The sequence below is a fragment of the Prosopis cineraria genome, unplaced genomic scaffold, assembly GCF_029017545.1.
Source record: "Prosopis cineraria cultivar Desert tree isolate PC_DT_omini unplaced genomic scaffold, ASM2901754v1 PC2, whole genome shotgun sequence".
Classification (NCBI taxonomy): domain Eukaryota; kingdom Viridiplantae; phylum Streptophyta; class Magnoliopsida; order Fabales; family Fabaceae; genus Prosopis; species Prosopis cineraria.
Genome location: NW_026555333.1, coordinates 13,451,467 through 13,474,097, shown reverse-complemented (window position 1 = coordinate 13,474,097; position 22,631 = coordinate 13,451,467). Strand labels below are relative to the sequence as shown.

Sequence of the window (22,631 nt, the reverse complement as noted above, 5' to 3'; positions counted from 1 at the left end):
CTTTTTTGCCAAACCTAAAATTTGTTGACAGAGAGGAGGAATTTTGATAATTCTTTTTATATCCTTCAACTAACGAGAAAGGGAGGGAATGCATTTTAATATTTTCTTATTAAGTTTTATATAAAAAGGAATGGATTTTAGTTTTGTCATAACTAACATAGAGCATCTCCAAAACTGAGGAAATGGGAGGGAAAAGGTTTTCCATCCCCATCTCCTCTAATCTTCCAATTTAAATGAGAGGAAGGGATCAAATCAAGTTTTCCTTCATTTTCATCCAAAAATCTCCAACCGAATAAAGAGTAAGGCATCTCAATTCTCATGCAAGTCCTTGAAAATTCGTTTTTGTTTTTAGAATGAACAAGCCATTAATTTTATTAATCAATAGATATATATAGCTAATGAAGCATGTGATATAATGTAAAAGAGGGATGCAACGTTAGATAAACTTTAAATATTTTTAATTCACTGTTTTAAACGGGAATGTATTACATTCTATTTATCTTTTTCAAAATTAAAGATGTTCATACAAATTTTAATCGCCACAACACATGTGTGCTTGTGTGGCCTCCTATCATTTAATAATATAAGCGACATTACATGTTCTGCTAATTGTATGTTTTGACCATAATATCTTTGCTAAAATCATATGCTCATTGTTTGCCAAACAAATTTAAAACATGGCGCATCAATTCACTATTAAAAGCAAAAAAAAAAAAAAAACAGAGAGAGCACAGGTTTTTTAAAAGTGTCACGATGCACGAATTGTAAAACTACAATAATTATATATATTCAAATTTACTATAGCATAGTATTGAAGTTATTATAGATTTCAGGTATAAAAAAAAGTTATCATAGATTTAAATTTTTAGGAGTATAATATATTTATTTCATGTCGAGATTATCAAACTAATTGAAAAAGGGTTATATGTTCACGTATAAATATTATAAATAAAAAAGTATCATGTTATGTATATGGTATAAATAGAAAACATGAAAACATGATGTAATAGTTATATAATAAAAAAAGCTGATTTTAACAGATGAGGTAACGATTTTAATTTTATAAAGATAGGTTCAGTGATTAAAATTTGAATCTTTGGCCGAATGAGACCGATTCTCGATGGCCAAAGAAGAAAGTCATGGTCTCGATTCATGAAAAATTCTTATATAAACCAACGGACCTCATTATCTATTGTTCATCTAATAAAATTATATTAATTTAATTAAATAAAATTTTATTTGCCATTATTTTTAATAATTTTATTTTATAATAAAATGTCTATTTAATTTCTTTCCTTTTTTTCCTCTATTATCATTAATATCAAAATTAATTTATATTTAATATCATTTAAATATCATATTTTTATTGAATAGATTAAGTCTATCTAAAAATTTATCCTCAATTCATAAAATAAGAATAATATGATACTCCATATTATTAGTTTTTTGTTGTTAATAACAGTACTTATCTTTTCACCATAAAAATTCTGTTAAAATTGACTGCATGAAATAATTTTAAAACTTTGTGTTTTCTTTTCTTTTCTTTTTTACAAGCAAAAGTTTGCGTGAGTTAGAGTGACGGCCTTTATGTTTTATTTTATTTTTATTTTTTTGCCAAAAAGAACTTTATGTTTTCAATCTTCATAATTTCATTCATGTTTTATTTTTATCTTTGTATAAAATTTGAAAATTTATCATTAACTATGAGCAACTTTTAATATAATCTTTATAATCATGTTTTTCCTCATATGCCTTTGATTTATAATTTTTATGTTTATTTCTTTCCTTAATATTAACCTGATGATATATAATGTGTAGAATCAGCTCATAACACCATTCGTTGCACAAACAAATTTGATTAAGGTTAAATTATATAAAACTCCTATGAAGAGTTACATGCAAATAAAATATTTAAATTTTATTTTTTGGCAACAAATTTTGCTGACCATTTAAATTTTGCAAATACTCATTTATGATCAAATTTTGCTATATTAGTAATGAAATTTTATTATTATGACAAGAAGTTAATCTACACATGACATAAAAAATATTTTATGAGAATTACTTTTAACTGAGTCCAACAATAATCAAATCTGGCTTGATCAGGTAATTACCTTGTTTGAAAAAAGTGGGGTACAATCGTGTGGAACTGTGGTGCATTTTTTTTTTAAATGAGTATTTATGTTATGTTGGCTTGTGGTATGGGATGTTTAGATATTATCATGTTGCACATAACCTCATATGCAAAGGTTTTTTTTAATGATTAACATTTTAACAACTTAGGATTTTTTTTTTTTTATGCAGCTCGTATGAATAAGTTTAGGGAAAATTTCTTAGAAAGACTTGACCACAATATTTATTGCTCAGAGGGACTTGGAATTTGTAGAGGAACCTAAATCTTGCGGTGTCAATATGTTCAACAATTGAATAACTAAATTATCTCTAACCAAATCCTCTCCCTCTCTTCTCCAATTCCTGTGCAATTTCTAGCATTATTGTGGCAGCTTGGTGATTTTGATGACGACAGTGACGGCAACAATGAAGAGTAAGGTGAGATATTAGTTACGTGATCTTTCTCTAGTTTTTTTAATCTATTTCTCTCCTCCAATCCCTAACCCTAGTTCCTCTTATATTGAATCTATCAGTGTCCTTATGCTCTATCTATAACATCTTAAATTTTTAATCCTTAGTTTATGAATATTAATCAAGGTTAAATAAGTAAAATTTAGTAATATAATGGTTTAAGAATTGTTTGGAATCTATTAAATTTATTTATAGCTTATAAATCAAATTCGGTGGTGTTTTGAGAAACTTGGATCTAAATTAAGGAGTAAAATTTGAGTTGGCCATTATGTGCCACTTGTAACGTCTCCACCTTAACATTACTAAACCGTACCCCACTTAACACACATAAGTAATTAGGAGTCCTTAAACTCCTAAATTACCTCAATTTAGAAATATTAAAAATATAAAAAAATAATTTTTTGAAAATACTTGGGATCTCAAAAATCTTCTAAAAATATCTTATACTTTTAAAACATATGTATTTATGCATAACAAAAGCGTTTAGAAATGCATAAATATTAAACAATAGAAAACAGGGCAAAATAGTCATTTTTGCCTAAAAAAGACCATGTGCCGCAGCATGTGATATAGATAGCAGTATTCTATCTCTGTGTCAAGCATGTTCATCATGCACTATAGCATGTTCATCATGCACGGCAACATAAATGACAAATTTTGCTATCATGATAGTTTGACTAATACAAACTTGTCATTTTCACATATAATATTCGATTGAAATGATTCAAGTACCTATCAAAATTTATTTTATAATCTAACTAATGACATAAGTTTCACTCCCAATCTAATATTTTATTTGAAAATTGAACACTCGAATGTAAAGTGACTCTTTATTGTCACTTTTTCACATCTATGCGTCCCAAATTAAAACATTATGTCATCTGCTATCGATAAGACCTTAACCACACGTAATGAGACATTTTTCACCTGATTGAATAGTTATAACAACAAAAACACAATCACATACAAATTTGGCTGCTCAAATGCCCTTTTTACTTTAAAATAGGGCCATTTTCATAACTATACACATGTACACTTTTTGTTCAAAGTTAACACATCAAAAGTTACAAAACACACAACATTGCATTTGTACTAGTCTCTCAGTTCTCCTTTTTACATTTCACACAATTTGACATTTCAAGACTAAGATACACACACAAAAATCTAAAATAATCAAAACTATTTATTAACAAATAAAACTATAAACAAGTAAATAAAACATTATCATTACACATAGGAAGGATCACCATGGTGCACGTGTGCATTGGCCACGATAGATGGCCTCCGCGTGATCCGCCACGACGAACAACCTAGTATTCTATAAAATGTCTTTTTGCCCCTCTTTCAATTGTTATCTAAATGAGTGGTATCACATACTTTCATACACTATAAAACTCTGATTTTGTCCTTTTAAATGGATTATTATGAATGATAAATACTTGAGATCTCATTTGAAAAGTTTAATTATAAAAACATTATTAACCGGTTAAACTGAATTAGAATTTGGAGATTTTATACTACCCAATGATCGCCTACCTTGAGCAAGAGCTTGATAAACACCATGCTTCTTTTCATTTTTGATTAGATGGTTTTCATTCACGCAAATCTAACATCTCTGCCTTTTCCCTTTTTTTTGGTGAATTTTGCAATCATCGTGTTAAACTTCATGAATGAGGTAAGCATGCACGATTTCTAATTAAGGTTTGATAAACACTCCATTATTTTTATCCTACTGAAATTGCTTGCTTTTTATAGTCATGCACACATACCTTGTTGATTTGTTAATTTTCCCCTCCTCGTGTCGAACTATGTAATTTATTCCATTGAAATTGTTTGCTTTGATGTGTGTGCTTGTGTGTGGGGTTATGTGATTAATAACAGTCAGCACACCTTCAAATGCAATATATCTCGGGTGAGTAGACAAACTTCATTTCTTTATTTCGAATTGGTTCGCTTGATAGGAACCTGAAGACATCAGAAAAAACATATAGAGAACACTACAATATAGTTCTCAATCTTCAACTGCTTCCAAAGCCATGGATAATTTTAAATGAAAAGTAATGAGAGTTTAGTGTGCTTTACTATATTCATCACTCAACCATTCATCTATCCATCTTACTCAATTATTATGTGTTCAATAATACTCATTTGCATTATATGACTTGTTATAGTGGCTCATGTACTACAAGTTTGTCATGGATTTTCACTCTACTCAAATTATTTGAAAGTTTAAACCCCTCAATCTGGACTACAAGTATCAGTAAAGCTGTGGTGGAAACTATTTTTTTTGGATCCCGAGTGAGCAATGAAAATTTACACATACTATGAGATGTTAAATAAATTTTTACCTTTTTATGTTCGTTCCCTGGTTCAGCTTTCCCTTCTCCATCACACATACCAATGTCCTATATATTATTTACGTGGAAGGTTGTATAAAAATACCATCTTTTCTTGTATATTGTCTTATATAGTGATGAGGATGGATGGAAATAATTCTAGTTTGAAGAGTAGTAATTATGACTGGAATATTGTTTGAAGTGTGGTAATTATGACTGGAATATTGAAGATAAGTTAGAAATTGAAATGTTCAATCTTCGTCTTCAAATTTTGAAATGAGATTTTTTTGGAAAAATTGGTTTCAAAAGTAATTTAGGAAAATGCAAAAGAAAATGTAGATTTACTTGAAACGCTTATCACATTGTCAGCTCTTGACTCTCTTGAAAACGACAAAGAAATTGAATCAGACTTTTGTCCTTTTGAAGGAAGCCCTCTTGATGATTACTCAAATATAGAATACGTAAAACATAAAACACTTCTTGAGCCTGCCATTGGATCTCCTTACTTTTGTTATGTATCCATTATTCAAACTTTAAGTGTCATCAATTGGAAGAAGCCGATGGGTTTGAAGAATCTAAAGACTTTGAAGATCATACGTGAAAGAATGACTTGCAGAGGCAAATGTTAATTGCTATAAAGATTATAGTTATTTAGGACGTCTAAGATGTAATTAAGTGGAGTTATCATATCTTGTTGTAATGTAATATAATTTATGCTATCAAAGAATGTAAAAACATGTAATTGTTTAATAATAAATGAATTTGTTATCATTCGATTATTGTTCTCTATGTTTTAAGTTGGTGTTTAATATTTACATATAAAAATAGCTAGTGCTCATTAAGAATATCCTTTGGTATTTTCATAAAAAATAAGCAAACTTTTAAAATATCTATTTATATTTTTGTAACATCCTTTGATATTTTCATAAAAAATGAGCAAAATTTTAAAATATCCGTAAGTATTTTAATCAAAAGTAGAAAAATTTTTAGAATATATATTCATAATATTCTGCAAACACAATGTTGATACAATATCCTAACCTTAGGTTCAAAATCATATTAGAATATAAAGTACAACTATCCTAAAACTTGAGGTGACATAGATTGTGTTTCACTCCTAACTCTCAATTTATTTGAATATGAGATTGCAAATCCTGAAAAATGTAATTTAGCTTCCATTTATTCAAATGCGCTTTTGGATATCTTAAAAATGTACACTGAGTGTCATGTTTTAAGAGAATATGCAAATATCTTAAATCATATGTGATCCTTCTTCCACAGCATACAAACATTCTTCAAGAAAATAAAAAATTGGCTTCCATTTATTTAAATTCGTATTTTGAATATCCTAAAAATTTAAACTTAATGTCATGTTTTAAAATAATATACAAGTATATTTAATCATATGCGACCCTTTTTCTGCATTATGCAAGCACCTTTTAAGAAAATCAAATTGGCTTCTATCTATTCGAATATGCATTTTCCTTTGCATGTCCTGAAAGTTTATACCTTATTTGACATATTGACATTGAAGGACTTTGTTTTACATATTGTCACCAAATTATTAACAGCGTAAGACCTTGTTCAATTTTTTTTTTGCTAAAGTATTGTATTTAATCTTTTAATTTTACATAACATTTTATTTTAGTTCCTTAATTTTATAAAATATCTTTTTAATCCTTTAATTCTAACTATTAATTTTATCCCAACAAATTTTTACATTAAACTTTTAAATATACTGATAAAACATTCTTAAATGTTGACATATTAAGTTTAATTTTTTAAAATAACAAGATTGAAGCAAAAAATAATCATTTAAAATTAAAAATATTAAAATTAAATGACTAAAAACATATTTTATAAAATTAAAGGATCAAATCAAACTCTTATATAAAGTTAAAGCACTAAAAATATATTTTAATTTTTTGTAATCAAAAGGGCAATTTAATACTTTGAAGTTTTAAATTAATGTCAATAAAGAACTTCAATTTGAAATCTCTCTCAAGTCCTTGGGAGGAAAGTTACATTTGATCAAGTATTTTTAAACAACTTTTTCATAAATTTATTGGTGAAAATTGACCAGAATTCCTGTCCCTTTCCTGTTTCTCAATGATGAAAAAACAAATCATTGATTTCCCTTTTTTTCATAGCCATAAATAATGCCTTTCCTTATTTCCTTGCATCTGTTTCAATTATTTTTTTGTTAACGTAAAGATTGCTCCTCTGGGACGATGTCAAATGAAATTATGGGCATGCTTCGTTCACCGAGTCCTTCGTTGTCGTTAAGAACAAATACTTTATTGGTATTTTGTTGGGATGAAGAAAAGAGAATACTGGAGATAATTTTAGGGGCTATTGCAGATATAATTCATATTATAAAATTAAATTAAATAAATAATTTAATATTTATTATATTTTATATTATAACATATTTATTATATTTCTTAATAACATACCAATATACATCAATGATAAATCTCTTATAAATTTTTAAATTTTTAATAATAAACCCTTTATATATTATGATAAATATCTTATTTATCAATATAAATTGATTATACTCTCAAATTTTTAAAAATTTTATCCATATTTTTGATTTTTTTTTTCAGCGGGCCAATTTATCCTATTTTATTCTCCTTATTTGAATGAGCAAGAGTAAATAATTTTACTATTTCAAAAAAATATTTACAAATAATAAAACTCATTATTCTACTATATTATTTATATAATTTCCATAATATATCATTAAATGGAATCTAAATATAATCTTAATCTTAATTGATATTATCCAATTTTATTTTTTTGTAAAATTATTTCTTATACAATAATTTCAAAAATTTTAAAATAATTATTTTTAATTCATGAGTCTTTACAAAATAATTTTTCACGGTTCCTGTTATTTTCTACCAAAACCTAAACCTAACCCAAACGTATATTATTGGATGTAGCTCAAAAGTTTTATGAAGCATGAACTTTTATTCGTCCTTGGGTTCAGATTTAGAAATAAAAGGTGCAAGAATCCAAAAATAAAGTTGGCCAGAAGAAAGAACCGATAAATAACAAAGCAAGATCATATATAATAATTTATGTTTTAAAAAAAAATTTAGAAGCCGGAAAAAAAGGAGGAAACAAAACTCGGGATTAAGCTTTCAAGGTGGAGAGCATGGGAGTGTAATCATAAGTGCTTCAAAAGCTTAGAACAGTGATAATACAATTTGAAGTATGCATAATCATTATCTTCATTCAATATTACAAAGATGTTGATCGTTAATATTATATCCTTCCATGCGTACTTATTTATAGCAACTTACAAGTCATATGATTAGTATTTAAATATACCATTTCTTTTCTGCTTCCAATTCCATCCCTCCACTCTCCTCCTTTCATTATATTTGTATTTTAAAGTTCTTGCACACCGATTAAAAAAATTTAATAAATATATAAAAAATATGATATATTTTATCAAATTTGCCTCTCACATAATGCGTGTCTCTAAAAACATTATATACTAAATAGTAAACTAATCCAAGGGTGAAATAGTAAAAGTCTCTTTAAACACTGTTTTAAAATTTTGAAAAGTATGACACAATTTTTCCCTAAAAGAATACTGTTGTAAATTATAATGAAACAGAGGGAGTGTCGATAATTTTGTTACTATACTACAATTAGTTAAGAATTTGACTTACCAAATAATATTGGATTAAATTTTATCGTTGATGAGAAGATTTTATTCAGAAATAATTTTAAAATATTTATATACAAGTATCTAACTCATTTTCAATTTTTGTGGGGGGGAAAATATTTGAGCTGTTAAACACTTAAGCAGCAATAGTTGCATTCAACAGTATAAAGAAATATCAAATTGTCCTTTTTTTTTAAAACCAGAAGAGTCCGTTGTGTATATATATTTATAATGTTTTTTATTCTCATATTTTTAACATTGATAGACATTTAAAATGCTTTTATATGTGATGTATCCATGTAGATTCCATGATATGCAGCTAATTGTAACCCCAACCCCTCCACCCAAAAACAAAATATATATTATGTAGATTGATATATCTTTTTGATACACTATATACATTCAATTTCACAAATTTAGAGATCTCCATGTATTAAAAAAAATAAAAACTTACTGCTAACACAAATTCTCCACCCAATTTGCTAGAGGATACTTCTGGTATAACATCATTTTTTCCAAACAAAAAAAGTGTTGGAATAAGTTACTTTTTATTCCCAAAATGATATTTTATTCTATCCTTTTAAAACAGGGACAAAAAGTTAAATGCACAAGGACATGATGTAAAGCGACTTTTAAAAGACCGCACATCAAAGTTTAGCAAAATGCTAACAACTACTATCAAAAATAAATAAATAAATAAATAAAGGAACATCTTGTCATCTTGACAGCGAGAATAAGTGCGAGTATTAGTTGCAGAATGCAAAACGCAGAATCAAAAGTGAGAAATAAACACAGAACTTTGAGTTTGAGGACCAGATCCTATGGTCTATGGATATTGGCTATGCCTTTAGGGACAGTCCATGCTGGATACCTTTCTTTATTCTTATTAAATTTAGTCAGTCTACCAAACTTGATGTTGAATTGCCATCATCCCCTGGAACGGGATGCTGCTTTGTTATTATAATTAGTGGTTACCACCATGTTTTCTATTTTATACATGGATTCTTTAATGTAATTAATAATATATTCATTCTAAAGTAGTTTGATAATGACTAATGTAACTGTTTCCTGATTAAATTTTAGAATATTTCATGTATATTTTTACACAATTATTACGCTAGCAAATGTCGGTTCTTTAATAAATTATAATTTTTAGGTTTTTCGTGTAAATTTTATTGTTTTTAAGTCTTCCGGGTATAGTTTTCTGTAAATGTGATTATAAGAAATAACTCTTAATTAAATATATTAATTAAATGTTATCTTTTTATGAATAGGCTCAAAGCAACTAGTCAGAAAGGGCAAAGTGATGATTGGAAAGAGGGAAAAAGAATGAGCCAATGAGAAACAGAATAAGGAGTCTCTAAAGCAAAACTGTCATTGTTGATTGATTACAAGGAGGCACTTGCAGGAGCCAACCGCCATGAAAAGGACTGACAACTTGGGTCATTTGCAACTTTTTTTTTTTTTTTTAAGTTTGTTATAAATTTAAAAACAAATCAAAATTTTAACCAAACAAGGTCAAGAAGAATATAGTCGACTCAGAAAGTAATTCTTTTTCTTCTTTTTTCCCCCCATTTTGAGAAATAAACATCGAATTTATTGTTGTTTTCGAACAAGATTCGCATAACCTGGTTTGCCTCGAGGGGTATTCGATTCTAAAGCTTCCAACCGTATTTGATAATAAAAACAACACGATCCGAGTAAGTCATGTGAATATATGATGATCTGTGAGATCCTTGACTGAGACTGGACACTGAGATGGGACAGTGATATTTACAAACTCTTAAGGGCCTGCTTGGATACTCATTCGGAATCAATTCTGGAATCAAAATCATAATTTTGCAAAAATTTATCCAAACACTCTCGTTTTACAAAAATTCATTTGATTTGGGAAACTCCATTTTAGAGAAGCTGAAATTTCTTCCATTTGCAAAACAGAAATGGCCCTCTTATTTATCTGAAACATTAGAAAATTAAAGTAAAATGTAGATAACGAGAAGACATCTTTTCGAGATTATTTTACAAGAGAGTGAGTGACAAGATGTATTCCACTAGATCGCAATCCTATAAACAAAGTTACATGGGAAACAGAAACTTAGTAACATAAATACACGAGTGGCCAGCTGTTTCAGCTTCAAGATGCAGCATTACACACCAGTGGATCAAATACCAATCATAGGCCACTCCTGGAACAATATAACTAAGAATTAAAAACAGTTTAATGATTGCGAACAGCTATAATCCTAAGATGTCCAGCAGGAAGTCGGAATGCCTTGCTTTTGAAACCATTCAGGCATGTGGAACTTTTCGTAGAGGACAGGTCTCACATCTTTCTGCTCAGAGAGATGCTTGAGAATAGGAAGAATGACATCCAGAAGCTGATCAACATGCAATACACAGACAAGTAAACACGAGAGATAATGATTGGATCAATAAAAATTGAAGGGATGACTTGGAATTCTCAATACGACAGGGAGGCATGTTGTGCACCTGCGTGTCATAAGGCTGGCCAGCAGAAAATGAAATGCAAGGAATTCCATTCAGTGGTTGTAACAAGAAGCTGAAGGGATTATTATCAACAATAACAATACGGCATAGATCATTTGATATGCAGGATAGATCTTTGACATGTTCCCGATATTCCCTGTGAGCATCAACTACTCATAAGAGTGCTGGATTTACCAGTTCTTCACTCCAAGCTCAGAAACATAGATCTCGAAAGCAAAATTTTCCAGACAGGATTTTAGATTATTTGATTACTAGTAGTTTTGTATATTAAACATCAGGGAAGAACCAGGCTAGCTGGAGAGGGTTTTAACAAAAGGCAGCTAAATATATGATAAATGATAAATCAACACCCACGCAATTGGAGGCTTGAAACTAAGATGTTTATCTTAATGACACCAGTACTTACCAATGAACCAAACCCAGAGTGGAAATAGTTTGAGTGCCCCAAAAGGTGAATTTACAACGTTTTTCTCTTTTGACAAAGGATGTTCAAGCATCTTTTAACTAACATTCATAAATTGCATGCTATTCAATTCTCCTAATACGGTTTCAGCCTTTAAATTGATTGATCATTAAAAAAGTCAAGAAAATATAAATGATTAGGAAAATTTTATATAAATGATTAGGAAATTTTTCCTTTAACTCATCATCTTTTAATGAAGAATTCAATATTACCCTTACTGTGCAGCTAAAACATACAAAAGATAAATGCAAATTAAGATAAGAGAAACTCAGTTTATCATACTGAAGCTTCAAGACTGACATCAAAGTTGAATGATTAAATGCTGTAGTTTACGCATCAAACGAAATGGCAGATGAAGCAGCAAAACAAATTAATTCATCTTATCTAGATTCAGCTGAAAACTTGTCACAAAACCAACAAAAGCTTCACATCATTTTGTCAGAAAAAAAGCAGCAGTAAACCCTATGGATAATGAACATTTGGCCCGCTTGTATCACTAAAACAAATCTCAGGATTACTTTGAAGATATCGCATTCACCAAGCACACACAGCATTACAGACAACTGACCAATGAGTGCATCATCCTCGAATACAGTCTGGTTTTCAAAATAAGATAAAACAAACACACACACATATGAAGACTGGATAATGAATAAAGATCTTGAACATTAAAGCAGTTGATTGCAAACAGGAAGTAATGAACAAAGTTGGAAATAACCGAAGGAAATTTTTTTCTGCATGATTCTTTTACTACTTCTGTTAATAATTTAATCGAGCTAGTTATTTATATAAATATGAAAATTTTCCTTTGATAAACAGGACTTGTGGATAGGGTTTCAATCATTTGTAGTATTTAATGATCTACGCTTCAAGCTGCAAAGTAGACGGATAGAATATGAGGGCATGGGCCAGCATCCAAATGTCCAACATGAGTGAACGAATTAGGATTGCATGCATTAATGATTCACTTATTGTTACCTCTTTATGGCTAGAAAGAGAGAATAGTCCAGTGAATACAAAATACTGAATGAGAAATATGAAAAGCAATTACGTGCTAATTGTTGAGGGCCGGTAAAGGCGCAGACTAAACCAGTTTTCCATGTCAATTTTGTCAACAAGTGGTCTCGCATAACCTGTGAGAATTTATAGATGCACATCATTTAGAGACATAGCAAAGAATTCATAGAAAGCAAAGATAAGTAGCATCAGCACAGCTCCAGAATGTGAAGCCAACCTTCAAGACCAGCAGTAAACAGCACCAAGTCAGCAAATTCACTAAGTTGCTTTAAGAATTCTTTCAACCCAGGGCGTTCAAAGACTGTCACATAATTGATTTTTGGTTTTCCTTCTCCATCCTTTAAGACCCAACATGGGCAAGTAAAGATACAATATCTGAACTCAAGAGAATGACTTATATACAAGTTATCAAGGAACAAACCTTGTCTGGAGTAACGCATTCCAGCTCAAACAAATTTAAACCAGCTTCAGTTGCCTGAGCACGAACTGCAGACGGCAAACTTGACGTCTCATATGCACATACAAGGGTTTCATCCAGGTCTAGCACTACCTACAAAAGCACAAGCGAGATCAGAATCTACATTAACAGCACAGGAAGACAGGATACCCGCCACAATTACAAATCTACTCCAAAAGAATCACTTAACTACAAATAGAATTGAAACAACTAGCAAGTGTTGTGTTTTATATACCCCAATTCAATTATTTTGGTACTCATCAGAAGGGTAAATCAAGTTAATGATTAAAGAGAAATTTCTATGATGAAGCAATGACAAAAGTTACAATGCTACACGCTACATATTTGTATGGTGTCATAAGAACGCAAAATGAATAGCTACAATTTACAAGAAAACATGACATCACTGCAGGCCAGTGTGATGTAAAAAACACAATAACAATATCAGAATACTCTCCAATTGTGAGAAGTTAAAACATGATGAAATTGTAGCTTCATGTTAACATACTGTTTATATTTTCTGACATAAGCTCAACTCTGGGCAGCATAGGAATTATAGCCAAACAAAGAGAAATGTATTTAGCAATTCTGATTGGCACCCCCAATTTGTACAAAATAAGAAAAAGCATTTTCCATATTTCATGTACTTCCAAGACCCCTTAACTAGGTAGTTTAATTACTACTTTCCTTATTGCACAAGTCAACAGGACCTTGTCAATTTATTTTATGGCATGGATGTCCTTTCGAAATCAACACCATGACATGCAGAAATTTGTATCACATGAAAACAAAAACAAAGTAAAAGTAGCAAACCAGGTAGGCAAACTATACTGACGCCATTTCTTTCTCTCACTGTGAGCGGCATCAGAAGTGTCTGAAACACAGTGTGAACTATACTACAACCCAAGGCAAAAGAATATGAAAGTTATAAAAGTCATGAATTGGGGAAGTTAAAGGCATGGTGACTGTATTCTAATGTTCTATTTGTACTACCAAACCAGAGACATCCATGTAAAATGCTTACGGGTTTTTATAAACTATGACTGATAGTCATTCATCGTGGTCTCTGCAAATGCTAAAAAGTTCAAGATTAATCCATTTCTTGATTTGCCCAATTTGAACACCATACTCAATCCCAGGGAATTTCCTTTGATCTGCGTGGTTCAGCATGATTTTTTGCCCTACTCACACAAAAGCCAAGGTAGTTTTCCTTACACAGTCCAAATAAAATTTTCTCAGTTTCTTCCAACTAATAATTTTCCTCCCTCTCACACGATTCATGTTGATAAAAACATTTCTAAGTCAACTATCATGACACAAGATAATTTTCCAATGAAAAAAAGAAATCCATTTAGAAAACGCCGAGCGTCTTGATAAGTCATGAAGTAATCTTACAATTGGCAGAGCAAAAACATAAAAACTTCAACTCTATAACGTAGATACCTGACTAAAAAGTCAAAAAAGCCATAGCATATCCATTTCAAATATTCACAGCATAAATTGAACACTAGCCGTCGTGAACATAGACCTTTAAACCGAAACACACTACAGAATCCCAACCATGCAAACACAAGCTGAAAACACCGGTACCGTGAGTTTTGGAAGGGGTTGATCGTCAGTGCTGGAATAATCAGTTGTCGCGATATCAAGGGCGGAATCCGACGGCAAATCATGCTGCTCCTGAAGCTCAACTGAGGGTAAAGGCTTGAAGGAAGGGGAAGAAGATGAAGAAGACGAAAAAGAGAGTAAAGGGTAGTGAGCGAGGGCTCTAATAATCTGAAAGAAGATCTGGAAGAAGAAGGCAAGCCAGCACAAGAGTGCCCTCCATGCTTGCTGAGTTCTGGGAGAGAAAACCTCGGTCTGAGTCAACTCAGCCATATGAATTCCAATCTCCTCCTCATGACACTCCTGAAAGTCCTAAGGTCCGCTCACTCAAAGAGGCAACGTGTCTTCTTGCCTGCCCGGCGTCAACTGGGAAATATGCATTTGTTATTATCAGTTTCCCCTTCTAAGAAATTGGTCTGCTTCAAGGGAGGCGAGTGTAGTTGACGTGCCGTGAGCGAGGGTGAGGGGGAGCCCCGGAAATATTACATCTAAATACCCACTTGGGACAAAAATAACTATATTCAAATATAAAAATATTAAATTCTCAATTTTATTATTGTTAGATCCATTTAAAAATAACTCTTGACATTTCCTACATTTGCATGGTTTAATCCAAAACCCAATGCTTAAACCATCATAGCACTTTACTAATATCGACTGCGATTGATCAAATACTCTTTCAATCTTTTTTATAAATTATTTTTATTAATTTCATCAATACTAATACAAACAAAATAAAAAAAATAAAATGTATAAAATTTCAAATGTATCCCTATATACAACAACAACAACAAGCCTTTATCCCACTAGGTGGGGTCGGCTACATGGATTGCAAGACGCCATGTGCTCTATCATTTATTAAGCTTTTAGAAATATTATATAACAAATTAAAAAATAACATCATTTTACTTTTTTTTATAATGGATAATTTTAAAAATACTTTTTAAAAATTATCTAAAAAATCATACCGTAACTTACAAATGAAATCAAATAAAATTTTTAAAATGTACCTTATAAATGAGACCAAAGAAAATACTTGATTTTAGTTGCATATATACTATCTAAAAGGAAAAGAAAGTTCTAACATTTTTATTATTTTGAATCCCAATTTTACCTTCAATTTTAAAGGGTCTTGAATCTTTATACTAAAAATTACAATTATCCTATGATTACAAATTATTATTAATTTTCATACATTTGTTATAACTTTTTAAAATATTATCAAAAATACAAATATTAATCCCTGTATTTTTAACACATTTTGATATTAGTTCTTACACTTTTTTCATTACTCCTAGTCTCTTAAGTTTATCTATCTATAATGTTAATTCTTATCATCACCAATAAAGTTAAATCTGTTAATGTATGTATAATTATGTTAACTATATCACTGAATAGGTGAAATTATGATGAGTTTGACATTATATAAGCAAAATGGCTACTAATCTTTTAACCTTTCTATCTTAATTGTCATGTCTTAGCTTCTTTTTTCTAAAGCTTTATTTTTTTTTTCATATTTAAGGATTCTAATTTAATGTTATGCTTGTGTCATTTTGCCCTATACTCAACACGAGAAGTAACAGAATTTATATACATGTTAGAAATTATTAAGTTCTAATGATCATATTTAAAAATATATTGTATAGATTAACATTGTGGATAAGAAAAACTTTAAGGACTAGGTGCAACCAAAAAAAAAATGAGGATTAATACTAAAACACAGTATGAGAGGAACAGTTGTATTTTCCTAAAAGTAATTGTCAGACAAATAAAGTTTTATTTGGTTCGGTAATTATAGGGTTTAAAATGTGGTTTTCGTTAATTTGAGTCTTGGATGTAATTTTCTCCAAAGGAGATTACAACAATTAGAAGGCAGGGAAAGGAAAATAAGAAAAGGGAAAGAGGGAAAGAAAAAGAATGAGCCAATGAGAAGAGGCAGAGTCAGGAGTTAAAGAAGCGTCTTTATTAAATGCAAGCAGGGGACTCACGCGCAGGCGCACGGCCACTTGCTAGCTGCCAAGAAAAGGATTGGCAAGTGGGTCTTCTTCATCTTTTTATTTTATTATTTTTTTTTAAAAAAATTAATCATAAAAATTTCGATTGTTAAGATTAAAAAGATAGCATTGTTTACTTAGCCACAGAATACATATGGTGCCTTTTGTTCCTAGTATCGATTGAAAAACAATAACAAAATATATGCTGGTAAAGAATATAAATATATATATATATTTGTCATAATATTACTGAACATTTATGTATTAATCATGTTATAATAAATCATATACTTTTCTCTATGCATTATCCGGTGTTTAAAAGAATAAGTTGCACTAATAATAAGACTTATTATATTTTAATAAATAAGTTTATTCGCATATTAATCTGAGCTTGAGAAATGAGTAAATTATTTGTAGATTTTATAATTCATATTTATTTTTTGGTAAACATATTTATATTGACATCAATATGCCAAAAAAAATTATACTAAATTTACTGATAAGTTATAAACATTATCACTCAATACTTAAATTTCATGCGATATGGAAAAATTAGGAAGGAAGACGTTGGGTTGCCATATTAACATAGTATGACATATTTGTCAATCTTTAAAAAAATATTGCTCAAAAAAGTCTTTAAAAAATAGCTATAAATATATGTGCTAAAAATGTCTAATCTTTTAAAAGGATATCAAATGTCATTCATCACGAAAACCAAATGATAAATAAGTATACTTTTACGCCCATAATTGTGGCCCAAGCTTATTGGACAGTCCAAATCTGCAATACCATGTTGATTTTTTCAACCAAAAAGTAATTGCTATCCAAGAAAAATTAAATTTCCGCTCCGATCGACTAGCATAATTCTTTCTTCCAGCCACAAAAAAAAAAAAGAATCAATCTTTTCTCCTTTGCTGATCGTTTCCTTTGATTCTATTTATAAAACCTTACTCATTGTTTCCAAATACAAAACATATTGCAAAATTTAATAAAACATCTGTGACTCATTTCAAAAAAAAAAAAAAAAACCTTCTCAAAATAGTGACAAACAATGTCTTATGGAAAGGAATATAAGTAATTTTCACACATAAATATCACCTCAAACTCAAATACGTAAATTAATGAAAATGGTACAAAATCGAAAGGGTTCAACGAAAATGTAATCTTAATGATGCTCAAACCTCACCTCCATGCAAGGCATGATATGCATAACTTCTGTGCAAAAGAACACAATGTTGATATCAACAAGAAGAACAAGAACAAGCATGCAACTGGAAAAAGTGAATCCAGTTGCTGTTGAATACAAAACAAAAGCCAAAATTGTGATTGCAAGCTCTAATAAATGCAACTCCATCAGAATTAAGTTAATGAACATTCTTGTCCTTGGACTTATAGGCATAGGAAAGCCATGGGTGTCTTAACGCCTGTGCTGCAGTAGGTCTTGTTTTAGGGTTTATGCTAAGCAAGTATCTTACAAAGTCTATGAACAAAGCATCTGTAACCTGCAAGTGCTGCTCCAATGATGACTCTTCTGGAATTATATGCTCAACTTTATCTGTCTCCTGCTCACAATCCAAATTCCTTACAATCATAGAAGTGACTGTATAGAGTACATTTAAGAAGATGGAGAGAAAAGAAGAATCAGAAAACAAACCTCATTGACATAATAAATATCAAATTCCTTGGTGAAGTACTTGTGAGTTTCCTGTCCTTTGACCAACATCTCAAGATCAATAGGACCAAGCATTCCAATCATTCGTGCTAGAATCATGACAACTGCGTCGTTTGGAAAGAGAACCTGCAGATAACACCGCATCAAAATGGCGCCATGCAAATGTTAGTCCCGGAGAAAGATAAGCTTCACTTACACTCAAATGCAAGCAATGTTAGAACATACTTCACCAGAGCAAAGTTCAGCTAAGATGCAGCCAAGGGACCATATATCAATCTTTTCATCATATTGGAGGCCTAGCATCACTTCAGGAGCCCTGTAGGATCGTGATTGCACGTATAGACACAAGTTGTCAGCGTGAAAGCAACTGCTTCCCAGATCAATGACCTTGATCTCACATCTTCTGTAACTTTTTATCAGAATATTTTCTGGCTTCAGGTCACAGTGAATGATTCCCAAGTTATGCAAGTATTGCAATGCCTCCAAGCACTGGTGAGTAATGTACTGCAAAAAGGAACAACTGTTCAGTACATCCGCATTATCATCATGTTTCCGCAGCTTTATCTAGCTAAACAATTAATTAAAAAACAAGTTAATATTCTTTTTGGAACAAACCTGCAACCTGCTCATTGTAAAATATGCTTCATCACCAGATTCTTGGTTGAATTTCTGAAATTCATATAAGTTTGCTCGCAGAAGCTCAGTAACAATGAACAGATGTTCCTGTGAGGTTTTCATCTAAGGTTAGCAATTGAAAAGTTCAAACTATACAGAGTTGCATTTTGCAGCTGCAAATTCTTCCATTGAGGCATACCTGGTGATAGAAGTAGTCATAAAGACGCAGTACATGGAATCGATCAGCTGGGTCGTGCTTATTGATAAGTTTAAGAAGTTTGATTTCATCTAAGCTTTGATCAAAGAAGTCTTTATCATTTTTTATGATCTTCAAGCAAACATCTACTCCCATGTGAAGATCATGTGCCTGAACAACATTACTGAAGGCTGCTGAACCAAGATAAGCTGTAATGTAGTATCTGCCAGCTATGACTGTATTCAGTACAATGGGAAGATCCTTGCTTTCTTCAAATCCAGTCCTGTCCATGGCATAATGTGCAAGTGTAAGTAAGATTATCTATACTTGTCCTTAACATCATAATAATCGAAACCTCATAGTCATTATATAAAATTCCACAAAGAAATAGATGTTCTGAGTCAAAACCAACATGAACAGAAATGAAAAAAACTATCGAAGTGGTGGACGATTCAAGCATTCAGAATCAATTTAATGGAAATGGAAGCTGAGAATGGAAGACTAATTGAAACAAACCTGTTTTTTCTATGAATAATTCTTAGCTCAAATACTTCATAGTCATCCTCAGGAATGTATTTGATCAGTTCATCATCAGTGATATCCGCTTCATCTGCAGCACCATCTGATTCGAGATATTCTTCAGTTAAAACTCTATCGTCTCGAGCTTCCAAGCTGTTAATTTCAGCAACTTCGATTGTCAGGTCATAAGAATCTTTGTTCCCCTTCCAAGCATCTTTATTGCCTATGTAAAAGTCAAACGTTTGGTTCATAGCATTCAGATGAATATCCTTTTCCAATAATCCTGATTCAAGCTGATCTTCCTCACCCACGCTACAATGGTCTTTAGAATAGGAAACACTTCGATCCCTTTCAAAGAGATTATTAGGAAGGCAAGTCTTGTCTATACAATCACCATTTTGCTCTGATTGAAGTCCTTCAGAGATGTAACTAAGACTCAGAAGATTCGCGTGTTGATTGTCCATTTCTGATGTGGTTATGAACTTGTCCTCAGTCGGAGAGCCAAAAAAATCTGGCCCTTCAAAGCTAGGAGTCATGAAATTGTCATCATCTTTCTCGTTACACCAATACGATTCATTTTGCATATCGAATTCATGGTGATCTCGTGCCGTTCCAAATTGAGATTGTCTATCAGATGAAGATTCAGAATCATTCCGAGATGAGGAACGGATTCCATATGGATTGACGAATTCTGCAATAACAAGAAGCTTTAAGCAGGCTCTAATGCGTCAGTGATTCACTAAGAAAAAAGAAGCTAAATTGAGCCAAGTAAAAATAGATTTTCCCAAAAAAGAATGGATTAAATGATAATTACGAGAACTCAATATTATTTGTAATCTCAACGACGGAACAAGGCCGTAAACTACAACATGATGAACAACAGAGTGAAATTGAAAAAAAGATTGAAATCTGATGAACGATAACCATTCATCTGATGTGGAGGATCAAACCAGAATGTTGAAAGATCAGAACTTTAAAGAAGCTATGAACAGAGAGATCTCATCACTGGAAGCACAGAGCACAGTGAATACCAGAAGAACAAACATCAGAAGTAGAAGAACTCAAGCTCACAAACTCATCTTCCGAGGAGCAATCAGTGGGGGACAGCCGGTTAAACGACCGGACCCTGACCGGCGGCAGCGGAGGAACCATAGGGAAGAAGAATTTCTCGTAGTCAAAGGATCTCAGATCAGCTTTCTCGACTACGTCCTGCTTGAGGGCAAACTCAGCCTCTGAGAATCCATTGATCCTCAAGAACTCGATGACGGCGTCGACATCGGAGATAGCCATAAACAGGCGAGCTCACAGGTGGGGAGAAAGGTGAGCGAGGCGGATGGGTGAGAACATGCGAAACAGAGAACGAGGAGGAGGAGGGGGTAAAATTGTAATATGAAGAGGGGATTAAGAGGTGCATGCTTGGTGGATTGAACGTCTGTGTAGGAGTCTCTCTCTCAAGTTTTCTGTGAAACATAAGCTGAGGGAGGAGAGTGCGTATGTCTTACCAACTCTCAACAGAGAAAGGAAGACGCTTGGGACGCGAGTGCAGAGAGTTTTGGTATCGTAGGGCCAAGACCATTATAAGTTAGCGGGCTCGACACGTGTAGTAGCCTTGCGCTTTACACGTCACATACAGTGTTTTATTTGGGACTAAATTACTCTATACCAACGTTAGTACAACCACGTTGATGGCGGAGATCATGATTCAACGTTCAGCCGTGCAGATATTGTTGAATTAGAGTCAACTGAAGATAATTAAAATAATTTAATTAAGTTAAATTAAATATATAAATCCATACATAACTCTAAAAAATTATTTAAATAAAAAATACATTAAATCCACAAATAAATAAAATTTTCACCAATAAACCTTACATAATTGAACAAAATAAAACTACTAAAATATAAGATATAAATAATAATATTTACATGAAAGATTATATTATTCTATTCAATATAATTTGTTTTTACGAAAAAAGTGGCGATCAATTCATTATATCATTACAAATTTAGTTTTAGTGTTTATTACTTTTTAAGAAATGAGTAATTTTTTAAATCAAATTATATTGCATTCTAGCTTTGCCACTGCTGTTACCCTTTTTCAACTGTTTTCTAGAAAAACCCTAGACCTTCTTAAATATTACACAATATTTCTATTATATATTTTATAAATAATTTATTTGCGGTTTTGGTTGAAGGGTGAAAAGTCTACTTGGGTGTGGGCCCCTACAATTTGCACTTTTGTCCTGGCGAACGTGTTTTTGCTCCTTTATTTTCACTTTCCCATTGCCTCTTTGACTTTTGCTTTTGCCATAGCAATATTTAATGAACACGATTTGGGCGGGGGAAAATTGCTTTTTTGTTTTTCTATTAATTGAGATGACATTTTCCATTTGAAATCCATAAATTGTTGTTCACTTGAATACACTCTTTATTATTATTTTTTTGGCTAAAATTTGACTATACTTTTTACTGCACTTCGAATATTCTCAGGCGCCATTTCGCAGCTTTGTCTGCATAAAAATTACCTTCTTGAATTTATTCTATTGGTCATTTTTTAAAGAAATAAAGTGATCTATTTTATAAATTATTAAATTAATAGTGACATTTTATTTTAAATAAAATGTTTAAAATACCCTCAAGGAAAATAAAAAAATATTATATAATTTATTTATTTTTAAAAATTATATTTATAATTTTATTAAATTTATTTTTATATTTTTATTATATTGGTATTGATAAGGTTAATATAATAATTTATAAATAGATTAAAGGAAATATATTTTACACTTTGGTTTACGAGCTACTGTTCTGTAAATTGGATTTATCCTCCCTGTTGGACGCCACTGAAACGAAAGATAAAAATGCAAAACTGCGTTTAGCGAGGGTTCAAATTAATTTTAGCATTTTTAACCAAAAAAAATAAAGTAATTTTTAAATATTCTTGTAACAGGATGCATCACCCCCAAATCTCTGCCTGTAAATAA

General features: G+C 31.1%; 2 protein-coding genes across 5 annotated transcripts; both read right to left on the bottom strand.

The window, feature by feature from the left end:
* Positions 1-10,591: 10,591 nt before the first annotated feature.
* Positions 10,592-15,037, bottom strand: LOC129303950 (uncharacterized). 2 transcript variants are annotated; one of them, XM_054943546.1, is made up of 7 exons: positions 14,637-15,037; positions 13,011-13,139; positions 12,807-12,927; positions 12,624-12,705; positions 11,092-11,245; positions 10,851-10,979; positions 10,592-10,807 (listed from the first exon to the last, which is right to left on the bottom strand). In XM_054943546.1, the coding sequence occupies exons 1-7, from the start codon at positions 14,922-14,924 to the stop codon at positions 10,802-10,804; spliced, it is 909 nt and encodes a 302-aa protein (XP_054799521.1). In that variant the 5' UTR covers positions 14,925-15,037; the 3' UTR covers positions 10,592-10,801. The 2 variants fall into 2 exon arrangements, with proteins under 2 accessions (XP_054799521.1, XP_054799520.1); XM_054943545.1 differs by having other exon boundaries at positions 10,592-10,979.
* Positions 15,038-17,814: 2,777 nt separating this feature from the next.
* Positions 17,815-21,177, bottom strand: LOC129298853 (DYRK-family kinase pom1-like). 3 transcript variants are annotated; one of them, XM_054937298.1, is made up of 7 exons: positions 20,679-21,177; positions 19,645-20,338; positions 19,132-19,411; positions 18,933-19,040; positions 18,543-18,821; positions 18,300-18,443; positions 17,815-18,207 (listed from the first exon to the last, which is right to left on the bottom strand). In XM_054937298.1, the coding sequence occupies exons 1-7, from the start codon at positions 20,935-20,937 to the stop codon at positions 18,010-18,012; spliced, it is 1,962 nt and encodes a 653-aa protein (XP_054793273.1). In that variant the 5' UTR covers positions 20,938-21,177; the 3' UTR covers positions 17,815-18,009. The 3 variants fall into 3 exon arrangements, with proteins under 3 accessions (XP_054793273.1, XP_054793288.1, XP_054793282.1); XM_054937307.1 differs by lacking the exon at positions 17,815-18,207 and having other exon boundaries at positions 18,303-18,443; positions 18,514-18,821; XM_054937313.1 differs by lacking the exons at positions 18,933-19,040; positions 19,132-19,411; positions 19,645-20,338; positions 20,679-21,177 and having other exon boundaries at positions 18,514-18,651.
* Positions 21,178-22,631: the final 1,454 nt, after the last annotated feature.